The sequence below is a fragment of the Archocentrus centrarchus genome, chromosome 12 (assembly GCF_007364275.1).
Source record: "Archocentrus centrarchus isolate MPI-CPG fArcCen1 chromosome 12, fArcCen1, whole genome shotgun sequence".
Lineage (NCBI taxonomy): Eukaryota > Metazoa > Chordata > Actinopteri > Cichliformes > Cichlidae > Archocentrus > Archocentrus centrarchus.
In genome coordinates this window covers 13,523,312-13,543,606 of record NC_044357.1, presented here as the reverse complement: position 1 = coordinate 13,543,606, position 20,295 = coordinate 13,523,312, and the positions used below count along the sequence as shown (strand labels likewise).

The window sequence follows — 20,295 nt, the reverse complement described above, 5'->3', positions numbered from 1 at the left end:
GTGTGTGTGTGTGTGTGTGTGTGTGTGTGTGTGTGTGTGTGTGTGTGTGTGTGTGTGTGTGCATGTGTGCTTTTGCGTGTGTGAATTCATATATGAGAGACAACAGGCATTCTGCCAGGCTTAGAGTCCTTTACAGAAAGGACTGTTAAAAGCAACAGTTTAACAGTGAGCACAACGCAATAGGCAGCCTTAAACCTCATCAGGATTTCATATTCTACACCTTGTAATTTATATTTTACGAGTGTTACGCTGCCAACACTGGTGGCTTCATGAGGAATATGTACTATATTTATGAATTTATTGTCTTCTTGTGATTTAAAAAAACTTAAAAATTGCTGGTCAAAAAATATCTTTTGTATGTATTCATACAAAGACGTTTAAATATAAATGTTGTGGTTCCCGTGTAATTCAATAAATTTTAATATGAAAACGTATTATTTTTATGTGAATTGAGATATCTGCTCTTAAAACATTTAAGATTAAATATTTTAAATTAAAGGTTCTGAACTTGGTAGAAATATTGCTCATCCAATCACAAACTGTTTTCATATTATATAATACTATATGCAGCAGAATGTAACATTTTTATTGTCATATTTTTTTTTTGTCAGGTTAAAAAATTGTTTCATACTTCTGATTTGCTATACTAGCCAAGTACTATGTTCTCATAAAAAATAAAGTAACTAAATTTCATTTGTAAAGACAAACATGACTCAGTGTAATAGAAAAAAAATAATTAAATGTTGTTATGTATAAAACACTTTAGAACTGGAAAAAGAGACTGTATGAAAATGACAATTAAAATTTACTAAATTTACTTAGGTCATGGTTTTATAATTGCTATGAGTTTATTTGATAAAAAAATATATTATTAAAAGATTTCATTGGCATATTTGCTGTCATATCAGGAATTAGATTAAAAAAATAAAATTTTATTGTCAGTCTCCTAAATGTTGCATGAAGCTACAGCCGGAAGATGGCTAATGTAGCATCAGAAAAAAAAAGATGTAAACAGAGGAAACTGGCTAAGGCAGAGTCCACCATAAAACTCACATTAGACAATAATTTTATTTTTATTTTGTATGATGATAAAACAGAAAAAAACCCCTGAGAAATATAAATGCAACACTGCAATGGTAAGCTTTAGAAAAAGGTGAATCACAGATAATTTAAAACCAATTTAATGGTTTCCTCTTGTTTTCATTAGACTTAGTGTAGCCTTGTTTGTTGCTTCATATGTAACAGACAGATATCAGAGGGGCATTCATTTTTTCATCCACGCTCAGCTAAAAAATAAAAAAGTAACTTTGTAAATAATTGTGATTATTTACATTTTATAAGGACTTTAAGCTAAAATAATCCTTTGTGAGATTCAGGTTGTTTCCAGTCATGAAGTAAACATATTTTTAAAGATGTCAAGTCTTTCATTCATAATCTGCTTTTTACAGAAATCCTATACACATATCAAAAATCATGCAGCCTTCAATTGCTTTTAATTGTGTACAATACATCAACTATCATATTGATCCACACAGGGAGGTAAAGGTTGGTTTACTGTTCTTTACTTGTGACTTCTGTCTCAATCATATTCTTTTAAAATTGCAGGCTACCTTTATGCATTCCATCGTCTTACATTACATTTTTTCTCCATCTCCTTCTCTTTTCTTAGAATTTTCCCACCATTTACTTTCAAATTATGCTCTTCATTCAATTTAAATAGTTGACTCCTAACACCTCCTTAGAATACCCTTTTCTCAGCAAGTCCTATACAACCCATTTGACAAATTGCATACACAACGTAATCTAATTTTTCACTCAGAAAACAGTGGATTTCCAACTCAATCTGAAAGAGTGGGGTGACATAATCCCAGTTATTTGCTTAGAGGAGTTCACCTCATGGTCACCAAAATCTCACATCTGCTGAGTGAGACCTGAGAAGTGAAGGTAAAATAAAAGGAAGAAAATGCCATGGGGCCAATAAATTCAGTGACTTTTTAGAGATCTAGAAATGCATGAAACTGCAGCACAGGTGCTGTGTTACTGCACTCAGATAAGGACGTCTTGATGATCTAAACAAAACCCCCATTAACACCTTTATTTTAAGCAAAGTCTGCAACAAATAAACCTTTCTAACCCAAATACAAACAGCCCAGTAAACTGACCGAGCCTTTGACTCTTCACTCTCACCGCCTTACTCCAAACACTCTTTGGGTCAGGTTACACACCTGCGATGCAACAATGATACCTGTCTCTCATCTGGAAGGATTCAGCTCTGGTGTTCCTTCCCTTGTTGTTGGAACCTGAGGAGCAGAGCAGGCAGCCATTAGTGGCGGAGGAAGTTGGAGGTTACACTCCAAAACAAAAGGGGGGGATGAGGACAGCTGGCTGTTGTCCTCATGCATGTCATATTTTACAAATCCACATACAAACACACACAAGGCTGCACGATCACGTAGACTCAGACTCAGACTCAGACTCTTTGCATGCAGCAGTGTTTACTTTGAGTGCATTCTCCAAAACCTGACAGAATGCAGGGATAATTTCAAATATGCTGTGGATAGTCTTTTCCAATTCATCTTTTAAGCAAAACTACATGAGGTAACATAAAATAGAAAAAAGGAAAAAGACAAAAATAAAAGGTTTTCAACGGTGTATACTGCTTCTGTAAATTTATTCAACTTTTCTCCATCATGGTTTATTCATTATAAACATAGTGGATCTACATATGTAGGATGCTCGAAGTGAAACAGGTAAAATAAAAAGTGAAAATACTGGCTTTAAGAACCCACTGCAAATGGCTTATAGATGACAGGCACATACATCAATATATAAATAAATGCATACAATTTAAACAAAAAAAAAGGTATAGAAAGCATAAGGATTTAAAATCCGTATCAACACCTACTGACATGCAAGGGTGTTTCCATACGCACATATCACAGGCGCTTATAGAAGCAAACACGTAAACAGGCTCCCCCACACACATTCACTTGCATGCACACACACATTTACTGTTTAATCTATTTAATTGAATCTGACTTTGAATAACTAAACAAATGAGGAAATTCACAAGGGGCACTTGATCCCTTCTTGGATAATGGATTGGAGATTCCTTTCCCATAGGGGCATTTGGGCAAACAAGACCCAGTAATCTCTGAATTGATGGGTTGACTGCATCAAATTTCTCCACTAAAGAGCTGTTGAACCCCTGATACAGTGTTGGTAGTTAGCCAGATACTCAATTTGCAGACACAGGCAGAACTGCAGGCTTGCTCTGGTTTCACAGTCACTGTGGCGATATGTACTATAGATATGCTAGATATAAGATAGATGCTGCTGCAGGTAAGATGAATAAAAGGTGATACTTCATTTGTTAGTTCTTATTTCTTTGCTTTGACAATAATTTTTCAAGTGCTTAAAATAACTTAAAATGTGTCCAAAATATAATTAAATTTTATCTTCAGTTTTTTTTTTGTTTTTTTTTTTTAATCTTCCAAATAACCTTTTATACACTTTACTCAGTTACTTTTATGAGCACTCATTATTCTTTTGGTCTCATAATGTATGATGCACCATTTTGTAGAGCAACCAAAAAGGACTGAATTCCATTTTGATTTAGGTGACAAATTTATTAAAGTCCTGTCATTTAATTAGGAATCATCATCATCATCATCATTACCAGACAGAATAAATAAGACATAAAACATTGTTTTTTCCACAGAAACAAACATATACATCAGACCCCGGGTACTACAGTTCTTCCTTGGGGTGTTTTCCAGTAGAATGAAACGAACGAGATACATCTGAGAACACACAAATGCATAGAAGTAATTGGATCCCTAGGTACCATTTAAGACAACATCTACATTTTTGCCTATATCCCTGTTCAAGAATGTACAAAGTCCTCATATGCAGGTTCTTATTCATGTCCAAGAAGGGGTTTGTATAAAAATAAAGTCTCCACAATGATAAACCATTATATATATTTATATAGACATTTGGCAACAACCAGACATTTAAAGACTTTGAATGTCTAACTGAATTCTGCACCTACCACACTGTAGTTATCAAAAAGCAGTGGGAGGAGTGGGAGAGTGGGTAAAGCAAACAAAAGGTTGATGTCTAAATTTTCTGAGTGTGCCTGTGGTCTCTATATTGTTCTTAAAGAGAGATGTATGAAAATGGAGAATTTGTGAACTCCTTACTTTGCATACAGTCTTACTACTGAAGGATAATTGTTAGGCCAAGTGCTTAAAATGAGGGACATTTTCTTCCTTACTTTCATCCAGACAACATACACTGAATCAGCTATTGGTGAGATCCAAGGACAGCGTTCCCTTTCTTCCTTTCCTTACACAATCACTGTCCTGTGTGACTATTTTCCAAATCTTAAAATCCAACAGAAGACACAAAAATGCAGAAAAAAAGCTCAAATTTCTTGTTGTTGACCAATCAAAACTGCCCGTGGTCCACTTCATCTAACCAGGAGGCAGGACTGGCGGGAAAATCTGGGTATCCACCGCTGCTGCCAGTGGAGAGGTCTGAGCTGGGGCCGTTAGCTGCACCCATGGAAACCCTTACAGCAGGGTTGATCCCAGGTCCACTGCCTTGGGTCATGATAGATATGCCAGAGTCAGGGTAGACTAGGTTGGAGATCAGAGGCTGGTGTCTGGGTAGCGCCTGAAGTGACCCCGGCGATTGAGGAAGGCTGTAAGGGCTGTTGGAGCGGATGTCGTGGAACTGGTCCTGAGAGGGGAGGACGCCATGCTCAAGGGGGAAAGAGTTGTGGTTGTTGCCCGCTTGGCGGCCTCCCATAGCTGGAGAGGACTCACTCAGGCTGCTGTAAATGCCATTAGTGTGGCCAAGCTCTGACATGGGTGGTTCATCTGTCCAACATGGAAAAGAAGATAAAGTAGTATTTGAGATTAATATCTTCCATATTTATCCCATAGCAGCCATTACAAGAGTACTTAAAATTTGCAGAGTTGATGTAACAGAGTTGGTGCAGTGCACAAATTAAACTTTGTGCACTGCCTCCTGATTGAGGTAACATTTTTTAGCTTGGTAACTGATCAGCAAGCCTTTCTTGAGTGAAATAATCTACTAAATATACTAAACCCATAAAAAAAAAAAAAAAAATACCAAAGGAGAGAATATACTATATGTCACAGCTCAGCAAAACCTGCAAGTGGCTTGGGGAGGTTATCATAGCAGCTTGTGTTGCACACTTGTTAGCTAATGTGCTTGTTTTCCAATTACAACATCCAGTCAAACTGATGCTTTACTACAGCACTTTCTGATGTGGCTGGACTATTATACATTAGATTCTTACTGAATATCACCACCGCTTGAGGAAGGAAATTTTGAAAAAGCAGATTATTTTAGTACATAAGTAAGTAAATAAAATTTATGGATGGAGCCATCTTTATGTTAGTAGTAACAGCTCTGCTTTTCTTACGTCACATGTAAAACTGGCTGCCTGATCTCTTAATTATTTGGTTGTTGACTCTACCTGTGAAGGACACCTCTGCATCACTGTCCATGCCCTCCTCCTGGATGCTGTCCTTGTCAGATTTGGAGCTTCCCCTTGACCTCTTCATATTGCGGAAGTACTGCCCCCATCTTTGCCGCCCGGCGTCTTTCTTCAGCCTTTTTTCTTTAGCTCGTCTGTTCTGAAACCATACCTGGAGGGAAGAAGAAGAAGAAGAAGAAGAAGAAGAAGAAGAAGAAGAAGAAGAAGAAGAAGAAGAAGAAGAAGAAGAAGAAGAAGAAGAAGAAGAATTTTTAGGCCAAGTTGTGATTATTTATCAGAAATGTATTAGATACAAATAAAGTGTCTGAATAATAAAAAAAACCCTAGAATTAAAAAACAATTATTTTAAATTTATTTTTAGAAGACAGTCTAATAAAAATAAATACATTTCAGCTTGATTTGGTTGCCTAATTTACTTGGTTTTCTCAGTGTAGTGAACTTTAAACAAATAGTGAGCGTTATTTCATCGTTGTGACTCTTACAGAAGTCAAAGTCTCCTACAGCTGATGTCCTCTGCTCCTTACGTGATGCACATACTATGCTTTAAAACATTAAAACAAAATTAATGTTCAAAGACTGTCTGGATACCACTTTGCACCCACTTCAGTGCAAGTGGGAGACTTGAGCAGTGACACCGAACAGTAATCCTGTTCGGTGTCACTGCTAGTGTCCCCTACACCAGATTTATCATGCATTTAATTAACTTCATGACAGCTACAAGTTGTCCTCATCTGAGGGAGCAGACTCACTTGGAACTTCAAATATTTGAAATTTTGTAGGTTTGCTTTTGATCTGGTCTAACGCTGGCTTACAGACTGCAGTATATGTGCAGCTGGTGGTCTTAATTTGTCTGTAATCTCACTGCCTTCTGGTGTCTGTGAAGTCTGATACTAAATGCAAAAATGTATTTTTTTTTTCTCATCAATTTTATCTTGCGCACAAAATTTATTCGTTTTAGCCACAAGCACAGAAAGCAGTTTTACATTCTCTTTAATGAGATGCCACCCTGAGTGAACCCTCTTCACCCTTTCCTTTTCAGTGAATAATGAGGAGCATTTTAGTGGCTTCTGTCTCTACTTTTGTCCTTGCAAATAAAACAATATATATGACCACCACCCAGCAACCAGGATGAGGCTCCTCAGCAGCAGACAATATGTGAGGGGCCCTCTTAGCATTGTTAACGAGCTTGCACTTAAACTACGCTGACTTTCATTTGGACTTCATTTTACTCCATCTAGCCGTAAATCCCCCCCACCCTCCTACGCACATGCACACATACGCACAGTTCGTACAGTACACTTGTGCCAGGTCAGCCACAATTGTGCCTTGATAATGAAGTCAGGACACTAATGGAATAGCCTTTAATGGATAATAATATACTCTACCTGCACAACCCGCATATCCAGGCCCGTCTCTGATGACAGCTGCTCTCGCACGTGGCGGGCAGGTTTGGGAGAGTTATTGTAAGCGTTCTTCAGCGTCTCTAACTGTTTTGCAGTGATGGTCGTTCGTGGCCTTTTTGCAGTAGAATCGGCCTCTGTAAGGATACCCAACATACAATGTCAGCACTAGGTAGACCTTATTGAGATGTTACGTGGACCTGAAAGGTGTTTATTTTTGTTCTCACTATATATGGGCTAAAGACATATAAAGACAAATTAAATAATTAAAAGTGTGTTATGCCAAAGCAACTACTATCAATAAAATTTGTAATAAATGAATAAACTCCAGTATAGTCCATGCAGCAAATTTTTTACAGACATCCTGGGTCACCAACATTTAACTCTTTGATAGAAACATATACTTATTACTTACAGCACATAACCTGCTTTATATACAGTTTCCTAATCTTGCATAAATGGATAAATTCCCTTCAGGTCATAAACCCTAAATCTGGAGTGCTGTGCATAACTGCATCATGCCTGCACATCTGTTTGCCAGCACAGCAAAATACAAAACCATCATCCAAATGGATGCTGCCCAAGTAATTGCACCCTGTCATTAGTAAAATAAACGTGTGTGTTTTTGGTGAAAACTTGTGTTAACTCACTGCATAAATCAGCACAGTAAATTCAAACAAACAGATGGGGAGATAAAAATCGGCCATGCCCAGTCTGCCCTATCAGGAACGAGCCTGCTGGGACTTTCAGCAGTGTGAGGTAAAGCATAAAACAGTATCTGGTGAACATGTTTTGGTCTGTTGGCCTGCACCGCATTATATCATTTCAACTATACTATAAGCCAGCTATCCTTTTGAAAACAGTATACAGGCATTAATCTATAAACATTGCATCTAATAGCTAATGACAAACTTGCTTAGTGCCCCCAATATGCATTTGGTGTTCATTAAACTGCCCTCATTAAAACTTTTTTGAACCTATAGTATGTTTTAAGGATAACAGTTTTGGGGGTAAACAGCTATAACTGCATACTTTTATTTTGAAGCACTTTTAGTGGTCTTGGACCTTAATTCATTTTAATCATAGACCTTTTTTTTCCTATTAAAAACTATTATGTTCAGACTTCAATTACAGATAATACACATGAATAAAAGGAAGAAACTATACCTGCAAAACATAAACAGTGAAATGTTTATTTGCAGCATTTCTAACGTAAAAAATCACCTTTAAAACATGTATATATTGAAATAACTGTGGTAGAAAAAATTCTTGAACCTATAGCATGAATAACCATAATAATATATTATTACCGTGCTGTAAATAATAATGAAGACTGCATACAATCATATTTTTTAAGACACACGCATATACTGCTCTCGCGGTCAGATATACATCCAACTATCTCTTATTACGTCTCTACCCAGCCCACCCCGCCCACTATAATAAGAGTTATTGAAAGCTGATCCTTTCACGTGCAGAGTGCAGATGTAATCCTTCTGACCTGCGCTTTATGCAGTTTAGTATCGATTGGTTTGCGGGCAATGGTGCAATTAGCGCAGGCGGGTCAAAGTTTAAGGATGACGTCTGCCATGGCAGGTAACTTAAAACAAGTCAACACAGAAAGTACAACATATCATAGCTTTGAATTTGACAAATGCAATAATAGCTGCAGTTCACCTCTCTGTTTGGCAGTCTCGTAGTCGGCCTTACAGACCAGCCTGCTGTCCTCCATCAGATAGTATTCGTCACCTGTGGCAAGCTGCCGCTTGCATACGATGCAGGCAAAGCAGTGCAGGTGGTAGACGAAGTCCTGCGCTCTCCTCACCACTTGTGTGGGCGGAATCCCCTGCTGACAAGCTGCGCATTTGGTCCCGAATCTCCTTTTGGAAAAATTTGACGGTTGCAATCAGTACACAACTTTCTCAGGAAGACAAAAATGAGGATTCATCATAAGATAATATTTTTTTTTTTCATATATCTGATTAGCATTGACTTAGTTTTTCTGAAAGCTGCTCACTTGAAGAAATCGTCTTTGCAGTAGACACTGTCGCCCCTGGTGAAGCACTTGTCCGCCAGTTGTGCCTGGCAGTCACTGCACTTTAGGCACTTGCTGTGCCAGTGGCGATCAAGCACTTTGAGGATAAAGCGGTCGACAATGTGTTGATTGCAGCCTGCACACACTGGAATTTCTGAAAGAGACAAGATGGAATCACAACAAACATTTTAGTCTTTTAAACTTGCCGTAAAAATCACGAAGGGAAGCGGCCATAGACGAGCAAAATGACAGCTGAGGACGTTTATTGTGCTTAATATGAGGGCATGGGCCAAACTTGGTATAATTATCTCCTAATGGACACAACTGTTTAATGATGCAGCAAGAAGGCGTCACGCTTAATAGATAAAATAAAGCTCGGCAGTGTGAAAACACCGTAATCATAGTGATTAGGTATTTCACTTCACCTGAACCGTGTTTCTTAGCTTTCCCTCCCTCCTCGGTTTGTGTTTCCTTTTCTGTTTCCCGGGTGAGACTTTTTTTTTTTACTGGCCATTTCATTTTGGGAGCGATTTACTTTAAATACTTACGCTTCGATACCACAAAAAATATTTGCACATACACACAAAAATAAATCAATAAAAATAAGTTATGTTGTGTTCATGCTTAAGAAAACACTGGCCATTATATCGCATGGATTTTATTTATACTTTAAAAAAAAAAATCTATATTATAGTAAAACAAAATGGTCAATACTAAATAAATGAATCAGGTTAAAGTTTAATTTGGTAATTAAGATTTCCAATTCTAGGTGTTTAATAGCTGACCTTTTTTTTTTCTTTTCTTTTTTCAAGTGATTAAAAAAACAAAACAAAACATCAGATTATTGCCTTGGGTCAGCACCACACCACAGGTCTGACTGGCTATAGAATAATGCAGCAACTCTTGACATTATACATTTTGATAGCAGCCACAGGAAGAGTAAAAGAAATTAGACTAAAATTTCTCATGCAATAGGTGCTGAAATCTTAATTGAAACCGAATAATTGGGCACATTTAAAGATGGATCCATGAATAGTTAAATTAAAAAACGCGATGAAATCTAAGCTATTAAATAATAAGAAATAGGGTAAATATTTGCATTCGACCAGCATGTAGGCATTTAAAGTGCCTTTTGACGTATACAGTGACAGCAATAATAAGTAAAACACACTAGGTAGGCATATAAAACTGAAGAAAAAAATAATAAACTGGAGAAAAATAATGATCCGAATGCATAAATGTGACACATTCAGTTGTTCACGCACACTAACAGTGATTCGCTGGTTTTCCTGTAAATTTGTCACAGGCCTTACACGACGTAACGCTATACTTCTTTCTAAGTATTTTAATCAAATTCCCTCAGTGCAGCTTCGACGTATTAAGATAGAAAATTCACCGATTTCTGGGATGTTTTAACTTTTTAATATTAAAACAGAAAAAAAAAGGACAGCTGCAATGACAGGCAAAACATCACGAGTCCCCTTTATTATTAATTAAAAGAAGCTCAACCACTTCATATTCCATCCGTTCAAGGAATCGCATTCCTATTGTTCTTGTTGCGGACGATTCATAAAATATGAACGAACTATTTCTTCTGGTATCACCAGCAAGCTGTGCACAAGTGCGGTGGCAGCCACATCAAGAACAGGTGTATCCAGGTTATCATTAATTCAGCGAGCTCTGTAAAACTAGAAAGCTGCGGCCTGTAGCCTCACTGCACACACCAACACGATGTCCAAACAATTTGCTCACCTTGGAGGGCCCACTTCGAATACTAAAATGATACTCGAAGATCCCAATTGAAATTTCTCGTCAATCTCTAGAGGAGGTGAGGTTGCTCGCATCACTTCATCAATCTGATAACCGATCAATATGAACGGTGTGAAATAGCAGTCGTGTATAAAAATAATAATAAAAAAAACTTCTGAATGTTCACAAGAAGTATTAATACCCCAGTTTATGCCCGACTACAAAATGCGCAAAACATATTTCCCAATTCAAACGGTGGATAAATCTGAGTTAAACCGGATTTACCCCCCAAACAGGGCATCAAACGAAATTTGAAAGACAGTTCAGACAGATCAAAGGTTAAAACCTGGTGCTTACGATTGCTATTGCAGATATCTGGAGCAACGAAAATGACACGTTCTCAGTCCTAGAAGGCTTCATTTTCCAAAATAAAAGACTGCAGCTGTGCAGCATCCGTTAATCCAGATACCAGTTATAATAGCACATGCTCAACAGACTGCAATCAGTCCTACAGCCATACATAAAGGCCCGTGTGTATGAACACATGCTACACACACACACACACATACACAAATATGTGCAAAACCAAGAATGCGATCATATTTTGTCTAGGTTACCTTTTCGCAACTCCTCGCTGTGTGACAGCAGAGCGAGCAGCATCTCCGCGTTATTTGGTGCCTCTTTTGCAGAGTTGAACTCACCATGTCCATCCATTGCTCATGATTAACGCTTGCATTAAATCAAACCTGTTTTGCGTTTGTCTATCCACACACACACACACACACACACGCACACAAACATACGCGCGCGCACTGGAGGTGTTGTCAAATTTGTGCTTGCAGGGGCCCCAGATTGAAACACAAACGCGCGAGAGTGCAGGAGAGCTTGCTTTTATGCTTCTCCGTGCTGAAGCCAGGGCTGGATTACGCTGCGCCGTTTCCTAGGCGACAGGGAGATGGATTAACATCACCTACTGAGTACCTTACCCCGGACAGGAATAAACACGAGGTGAGGGGAGAAGCTAATAGATTTTCAGTACTCAGAGAGGCACTATGATGCTGTGGCCTGTTACTTTTACCAAACATTTACTTGCTTTAATTTATCTTTAAATTGCATCACCCGACTGAAACCTGCTTATGTGTCGACTATAAACAATTTTTTATTTAACTCGGTAGTCCCTTTTTCATATGCAAATATATTTCTGAATGATATGATGACAGTAACTCTTCGATTGATCTGTTGTTCATACGTTTTTATGCATTTGAAAAATACCGTAATTAAAGAAATACCTGGCAACTTTGTTTTCATTAGGTAATTCCAATGACGTAACGTCTCAACTATTTAAACTGCTACAGATGCAAACAAACAAACAATGGTGTCATGTATTTATTTGTTTATTTGTTTGTTTGGTTTATGTCCTGCTAATAACGACCGAAAAAGGGATAAATATCACTGTGATTAAAACCTTCACACAATTATGTTGCTGGTTTATTAAAGAAATGTGGTTTCTCACAAGTGTACGCCTCATTTCACATTCCAAAGATTCCAGACATGCGTAACAGAGACTAACAGCTTTTGACGAAAGCTTTTCAATCTATTCACATATTATTATTATTATTATTATTATTATTATTATTATTATTATTATTATTATTATTATTATTGTTGTTGTTGTTGTTGTTGTTGTTGTTGTTGTTGTTATCATCTTCATGGATGAACGACAAACTATGATTCTGAAAGCTGTCTTCGTATATTCTTTTAATCGGTCAGATTAAAAATGGTTTAACTGTCTTTAAATATCTTACAAACTAACGAATATATGTGCAATATGCGCGCATACCCAATCTCCATTTCATGTTATTTGAATGTGTGCTCAAAGACAAGTGTTTATTCAGTGGAGAGACTGGCTGTTCAATAACATGTTGATCGGGCCAGCACCCCAATGAATTTTATTGACACTGATCTTTGGCACAAAAGAGCGCCTGGGGAAATCTCGGGTAGTGCCACAACCGCCAGGAACCGCTGATGAATCTAAAATCAATGTCCCATTTGCCTGCATTTCAGAAGTATATGAAAGACGTTTTGGAGCAAAGTGTGGGGTTCATGTGTGCCCCTCTTACTTTTCAGCTTTGTAATAATATTTATGTCATATTGATCGCTCACTTTTGAGGGGGTGAGCCGACAGTAATGTGGCAACAAAGCCATAAAATGGCCATCAGAGAACAAGTCAGGTAGTCTGAGAAGTTGCAACGATAGCAAAACAAATCCACGTTTTTCATTTGAGTTTTTAAGCATTATTATTTTTTATTATTATTATTTGGTTTGAAATCTGGTGGGAATCTGATTTTAAAACATTTTCAGATTTCGATTATTTATTTCAGACATATCAGTGGTTTAAAATAACACGAACATAGCTTGTGCTAAGTGACCGCTGGTACAATGTTATTACACAACCTCGCGAAATTAAGAAGGCTAGAACATGCAGCTCCCTCGTTTTGGACACTAAATAACACTTCTAGACTACAAGACAGTCACATTTTAATTTTTTAAATTTTATTTCTCTCTCCAGACTTCATAACCATCCTTCAGTGGTGACCTCAGGTGTCCCACCTGTCGGGTCAGGTATGACACCTGTTGAGCATGTTGTGTTCCTGGGTCCGCGGGTGGGAGCGACTTTGTGCGTGCTGGCAGCCTGTCGGGCTGCTATAGCCACAGCGGGTCCGGTGCTCTCCCCATATCCGCTTCCTGCGCCATGCGCACGGGCGGTGTGAAATGACAGCACGCGCATAACATCTGTTCCTGTGAGTCCCCAACAATGAACACTCATTACGGATTCATAACGTCTCCCTCACGCAGTGCACAAGAGGGGCCTCTAAGTAGTCTGTGTGCAACACCATGGGTTGCTCAACAGTCTTCCTGCAACTTTTTATGCAGTAGCCTAAATGTCATATTTGCCCACAATTTATTTAAGATATTTATTTTAAAAAATCTCCACAAGGCTGCACGTATTTTTTTTTCTTCTTCCAGGCGTGTGTTTGCTTTCCCCGTTAAAGTGACTATTTCATGCTTGTTACAGATCACTCGACTAAATCTTAAGTCCTGCTGTGCTCAGTTGCTGCATGTCTATTTACACCGCACCGTGACCAATTCACAGACCCCAAGACGCCCAATTAACGTGTATTCGATAACTGCGTTTCTCCGAAATCGATGCATAATTTATATTCATTGTAAAAGGAAAAAAAAGAAAAGAAGAAAAAAAAAAGCAGTCAAATTGTCTTCTTACCTTGGCCAGAATTGTACCGGGAGAAATTCCCGGTGTTTTGACAGCTTGATCCCGGGTGTTCAAGCAGCATTTTGAAGATGTTCCAATGGAATAAAGCGGGCGTAGTAAGACACGCGTCTGCGATTCAACAAAAACTCTAACAAGCGACTGAGTATGTGGATTCAAACCCGCACTTTCCTGGCGAATTATCCTCTGGAGAGGGACTTGAGGTTTGTTCGATTGTGGAAGAATTTCGGTAAAAAGTTAAAAAGAACTTCCTTCGACCTTTTCCCCTTCGTCAGCCGCCGAGAACGGAAACTTTGAATATTCATCAAGTTGCTCTTTAACGTCGCGTCGATACCCTTGAAATGAGAGGTGGGGAAGTGAGCCTGCACCCTGCAACCTTACTTCAGCTGAAATAATCGGCGGTCGGCGCTGCCTCTGTCCAGGGTGCTGAAAGGGGAGTTTCTCTAAACAGGCTGGAGGGGTGTGTGCCGCTCAAATATCCCCAGAGGCAATCTTTAAGCGCGCTCTCTCACACACACACGCAGACACACTTGCCCTCCCCTCGCTCTCTCTCAGTGTCTATGTTGTGTTGCACGTGTCTGTCTTTCAAGGCGCACAATGGAGCAATTGGGCAATGCTCGGGACATTGTTGTCATGCGTTTGCATCGTTGTCTCTCTCTTTTGTTTGATTAAAAATAGACCGGCACGGCAGGAAGTGGATGGACTGAACATGCCATTATGTTAGCTTGGTGGTCCTATTAAGTTAAACGGATTTTTTTAAATGCTCGAATTACACACATGATTTCTTTTGGGGCGGTTTTACGGAAATTATATACAAATTGCTTAAAAACATTTAAAAGGGGAAAAACACATTTTATATATTTTAATTAGCCGTTTTCCCCCCAGTATAAAATGGTCAAAGGAGGATTGTTAATATGTGAACTTGGAGACTTGAGTTTGAAATCAAAATAATTTATTTCTTAAAATCTGTAAATAATACATTTAAATTAGTGTAACAATTCTGATTCAGGGCGCTTGACCAAAGCTGCGAGGGTGTTCATAGGGTGCTCTGAGACTGTGCCCATTAGCACCATATCAGGCATAACTACTCTGACCTACTCCTACAGCTTTGATTCAATTTTACTTGCCCAGCACGCCAGCCCCATGAGTGGTGTAAGCCAATTAGAATTGCTATGCTGTTCATTAGTCCACTCAGGGCAATTAGTCCACATATCCAAAGATCCAAATAAATCAACAAGTCCAGCCCCCCACCACTAACCGACCACCCTTCTCATCATAACTGAGCAGCTTCACATCCCCTCTAAAGCCATGCAGGAGTTCCACTATAAACATTGGCATTTCTTATTTCATAACATTTTCAAAAACAATGCTTGCTGGATGCTTGTTTTCATGAATTAATTTTTGTGTTTTTGTGGGCGGTAATCTCTGGTCAACAAGGCTGCACGGATCCCTATACAGATTAAGGGAGAACTGTAAATCTGGAAGGAGCTGAACACAGTAACTGGGCTCCTAAAGCCAACCAAGCATCAAAGAAGCTTAGACTACAAGCACAACAACAGGACTGCTTTCCTTTTGCTCTCATCAGGTCTTCTCAGAGTGTGCTCTGCATATTTAAATTGTGTATTGACATACATATACTTTAGGCTCTAAATAGGATCTAAAATACTTCTGTGTAAAGGTTAATTAATAGTCTACAAAGCAACAAGGGTGACTAATATCCCTATTATTATTCTATTCTAGTATTTTGATATACTTTAATGATATAAGTGCAGAAATTAGTGTATTTATTTGGGGAATGTGAAGGATATAATGAGGAGAAATCAGAAAGCAAACTTACAACTTTTCCATAGGCCCTTTCTTTTCTTCAGTAAATGTTTTGTGTTCTTGTTTCCTCAGCTTCCTTGCATGGATATTATGAAGATTATGATCCAATCTTCTAAAAAATGTCAAGGCTCTTTTCCCTGTTTATTTGTCTGCTGGGAAACCTCAAGTATCATCACAGAAAATTGGTAAAGAGTAACACACCTGGGTCCTACTTAGGAAAGCAGCTGCAATCAGCTACCAATGACTCTACATAAGACTCTACCTTTTACACCTATGAGAACTTGATTTTTTATCTTGAATACGAGCTGCTTCAGGAGGCTCACAAGTGCTGCACAGATGAGGGCTACTTCAAAAGAACAAACAGGATGCTTCATATGAAACCTCTGTTGTCCTTGAAGTGGAGGCACTAACTTGAACACGAGAGTGGCTTATGTGAAGGACACAAATTTTTACTCAGATCTGTTAGGTTTCAAGCATAATATAAAATCATCTTCATTTATATTTGAATTATTTTCTCTAAAATGATTTCAGTTGGAATAGACCCCCCCGGGCTCCTTTACTAATCTCATACCCCATCCTTTTTGTTTTTGTAGCATGAAAGCTAAAATGAAAGAATACCATACTGACGTTCTAGCAACCACTTAGAAACAGGGATAAAATGACCTGTCTTTAGCATTTATGCACCTTTAACACCATATTATATTTATTTCATAGTAGCATCTAATTTATATCCACAAAACATTATTCATCATTCATTTATGCGTGATGTTGATGATATGTTGCCATCAGGTTGCCTGGCATCCTGCTTTTAGCGCATGAAAGCAACCTATAATTTTAATTTCAGAGAATTATGTCTCATTCATATCCACAAAAGCTGAATTAAGCATTGTATATTATAAAGTTATCACGTTGCCTAGAAACCACCCAGCAATGGGCTCAAAAAATGTTTTTGTTTTAATTTCAATAACAGAAACAAGCTCAACAATACTTGGGCATCAATAGCATGGGTATCTAATATTAATGTAAATTTTGATACTATATATTGTAATATTACTACTACTAATTTCATAAAGATAATAATACAAGGAAACTTTATTGATAATTAATTCATGGAAATACAAAAATGAAAAAAAAAATCAAAATACCCATTCTGAATTGTCATGTGACAACTTAATTTATGGGTACTGTGGACGTTTATTTTACAAATAGAATTACACCTCACAACTAAATGGTAACTTCAAAGCAGCAATTTCCATCAGTTTGTTCGTAGTGCTCAAACATTCAACAATAAGAATGATTTAGAAATATTTAAAAGGTTTATTTTTACTTTGGTTCTCATGTCGCTTTGCCCTCATTTCCAAAGATTTATTTTGTGCAACATTAAAATAAAATGTCTGGTAGGCTGCAGCAGAGCTGAAGAGTCAACACTTTAAATGGTAAATTTATGTCTTTCAGGAGCCAAAACTGAAGACTTTGTTGTACGTTGTGTCACAAGTTGGTGGTGTGGAGTAATTGTTTTTGTCCTTTTGTCCTTGTTTGCTTTGTATTTAAGATTGTTTGTCTCTGTTTTGTTTCGTTGTGGCGAAACTATAGAAAATCTCACTATTCTGCCACAGTACCAGCAAACATTTATTACATCATTTCTTTACAGGGTCTGTTTGTCCAGGAGACAACATGTCCCAGAGAACATACTACACAAGACAGAGCAAATATGCATGCCCTCACTGGAGTCACTGGATCACAATTGATATTGTTGCTCTGTGAAGGGCATTTGATCACCCATACCGGCTGAACCAGAAGTCAGAAAAAAACAAAAAAACAAATTCTCAAGAAATGGACAAAAGGATGGAACAAATGTAAAACCAGGAGGAGAAGGAACCAACCAACTATAGCATAGCAACCTGTCACACACACAGAAGTGTTGTCTTTGGGAGGAAAAATAAAGAATTGCAGGTATTTTATCATAAAATAAATAACAGAAATATTTAAAATGGAAGAATAGAAAAAACACTCAGTGCAAATATGCAGAGATGCAGTGTAGGCTCCAAGAAATGGAGAGGCAAAATTCACAACCGTCCTTCTCCATCTGCAATGTATGCTTCGAGAAATGGGAGACATCAAGAGTTCCATGTATAATGGAGTACAGTAAAGAAATAAAGATAGGCATAAGGCGAGGAAAGTGCACAAAGAGAAATATTAATCACTGAAAAAAAATCATGATGAGAAGCAGGAAAATTTAGAAGAATTTGACAAAAAGCAGAAGAAAAGAAGAAAGAAGTGGTGAAAAGGAATAAAAAATCTAGATGCAAACACTGAAGATCTGCAGGAACTCTGGCTGGAAAAAGGAGAAGAAGCACTGAAAGGTTTTCTGGAGGAGGTTGATGACAGGACAGAAAGAACTGGAGAAAAAGCTGAAGAAAAAAGGGAGAAAAGGAAATGAAGGATTTGAAAGAGAGGAGAGGTTTCTGGAGACTGAATTGGAAGTGATCTGATGATCAGAAGATGGAGGAGGCTGCTGCTTGTTTATTTTAGCCTGGATGAGAGTAGCTTTCTTTTCCTGTACACTTTTGTCCCTCTACTTCCATCTACTTAATTTTCACAGCAACCCCCCCCATTACCCCTCTGCCTTTCTCTCCTACTCCACTGATACTTTCTTTCTCCGACCATCACTACCCCTCATTTCAACTCCTCCTTTATCACCCCATCCCTTTCTTCAGTCTTTCCCATACTCACTTCCTTCTCTCCACTCTCCATCCTCTGCATTCCTCCTTCATTAAGCCTCCGTTATTAACTCACTTCCTTTCTGTACATCTTTTTTCCCCCCTCTTATACCTCCTCTTTCAACCCTCTGCTACCCCACTTTCCTCTACTCCTCTTCCTTTCCTCTGCCCCTTCTTGGGCCTTCTATCTTTCTTTTAGCCTCTTCTTTCCTCCTTATTCCCCTCCCTTCCTTTCCTCTATCACCCCCCATCCTCCTTCTTCACCTTTGAGAATGAAGGGTGAGGACAACGGGTGAAGGTACATATCCTTCCGATACCACCAAGGTGCTTTTTTTAGGTTGTGGGTTTTGTCCTACAATCTAAGAACACAAGCATCGCTACTTTGAATTTTTAATTAGATTCAAAAAAATTAATCAGATACAATCATACAATACATTGATAAAGAAAAATATTGCACTGTTAGGTAGACTTGACTCCAATAATCAATGAATGTCTTAAATATGTGTTCCCTGTAATACACTTTGACCCAAAGTATCCATGTAGCTTTATAGCATCGTCACACAACTTTTTAAATTTCCATAGCTTTATACTCCATTACATTCAGCTCATCAACCCCAGGTTATAAAAGCACTGTTCTCTGAAACCCATCTCCAACAGCTTGTCCATCTTGGAAGGGCCATGCCCAGTAGCTTGATCAATGCCTTGCTGGAAAAGACAGAAAAAGAAAATAAAGAGTACCATGGATATAGCTACAGTATGCGGTTGACAAAAAAATTGTTACGAACAATACAAAAATAATCCGTTTCAAGATAAACATTCACACTTAGCTTATTTGTATGTAAGCTTGTGTTTGCTTCAGATTTTTTTTTTTTTTTTTACATTTTTAAAATTTTTTTGCCATCCATAACTCAAAATTTAGACTTATTTAGAAGCTTAAGTGAAGTTGAAATTTTGAGATAATAACTTGAAATTTTTACTTAGTGCTGACTGGCATTTTTATTTTTCAGAAACACGCTTCCATATATTTTCCATAGTGGTTTTCAAGAACACAAAAACAGTTTAAATAAAGGCCTTAATCTAAATTCATTGTTCATTGTAAAAACATTTTGAGAATGAGCTTCTTTAGTCTGCTGTCTGCTGAAGAAGGCTTTTCAGAATTTCTGATTATTATTTTCAAACTTTTATAATTAAAATTGAAGGAAAAATACTTTTTGCTGCCCCCATTACAGCACACAGTCTTGCTATGATCATATATTATATTTTACATGTTTGCATATATCTGTAACCACTGCTCTGTTTCCTTTCTTGTGTGTGTAACTGCTTATGCACAGCTGAGTTGGGCGACTCAGTGTTAATGTTGGGGGTCCGCGTGCACCCATGCCACCCCTCTGACACCAGGCTGCCATTGTGCTCCTGTCATGATCAATCATGTCCTCCAAAGACTGGCCTTGTCCAGGAGGGAGGAGACCAATCACACGCCTCATTACCCAGGCTTGGTTACTCCTATGCAGAGTAGTCCCAAGATACCCCAGCCTGTTGCTGTCTGGAGAGAAGTAGGAAGAGGCCAAATGTATGTGAGGGGTATAGAAAACGAGAGAGAAGGAGAAATTGTCAGCAGGATCATGGCAGGAATGGGAGGAGAATCAAATCTGAATTTGAAAAATAAATCTTCACAGTCAATATCCAAAAAGGTTTCCAATGAACTGAGTAGACCCTAAGAATATCACTACATATTGCAAATAATT

At 38.1% G+C, this 20,295-nt stretch overlaps 1 protein-coding gene across 2 annotated transcripts; it reads right to left on the bottom strand.

Moving 5' to 3' along the window:
- Positions 1–2,747: 2,747 nt before the first annotated feature.
- On the bottom strand, positions 2,748–14,462 carry lhx3 (LIM homeobox 3). 2 transcript variants are annotated; one of them, XM_030743423.1, is made up of 6 exons: positions 11,335–11,559; positions 8,951–9,122; positions 8,611–8,813; positions 6,919–7,070; positions 5,513–5,684; positions 2,748–4,886 (listed from the first exon to the last, which is right to left on the bottom strand). In XM_030743423.1, exons 1-6 carry the CDS (start codon positions 11,429–11,431, stop codon positions 4,453–4,455), a joined length of 1,230 nt encoding a protein of 409 aa, XP_030599283.1. In that variant the 5' UTR covers positions 11,432–11,559; the 3' UTR covers positions 2,748–4,452. The 2 variants fall into 2 exon arrangements, with proteins under 2 accessions (XP_030599283.1, XP_030599282.1); XM_030743422.1 differs by lacking the exon at positions 11,335–11,559 and adding an exon at positions 14,001–14,462 and having other exon boundaries at positions 2,750–4,886.
- Between the last annotated feature and the right edge of the window lie 5,833 nt (positions 14,463–20,295).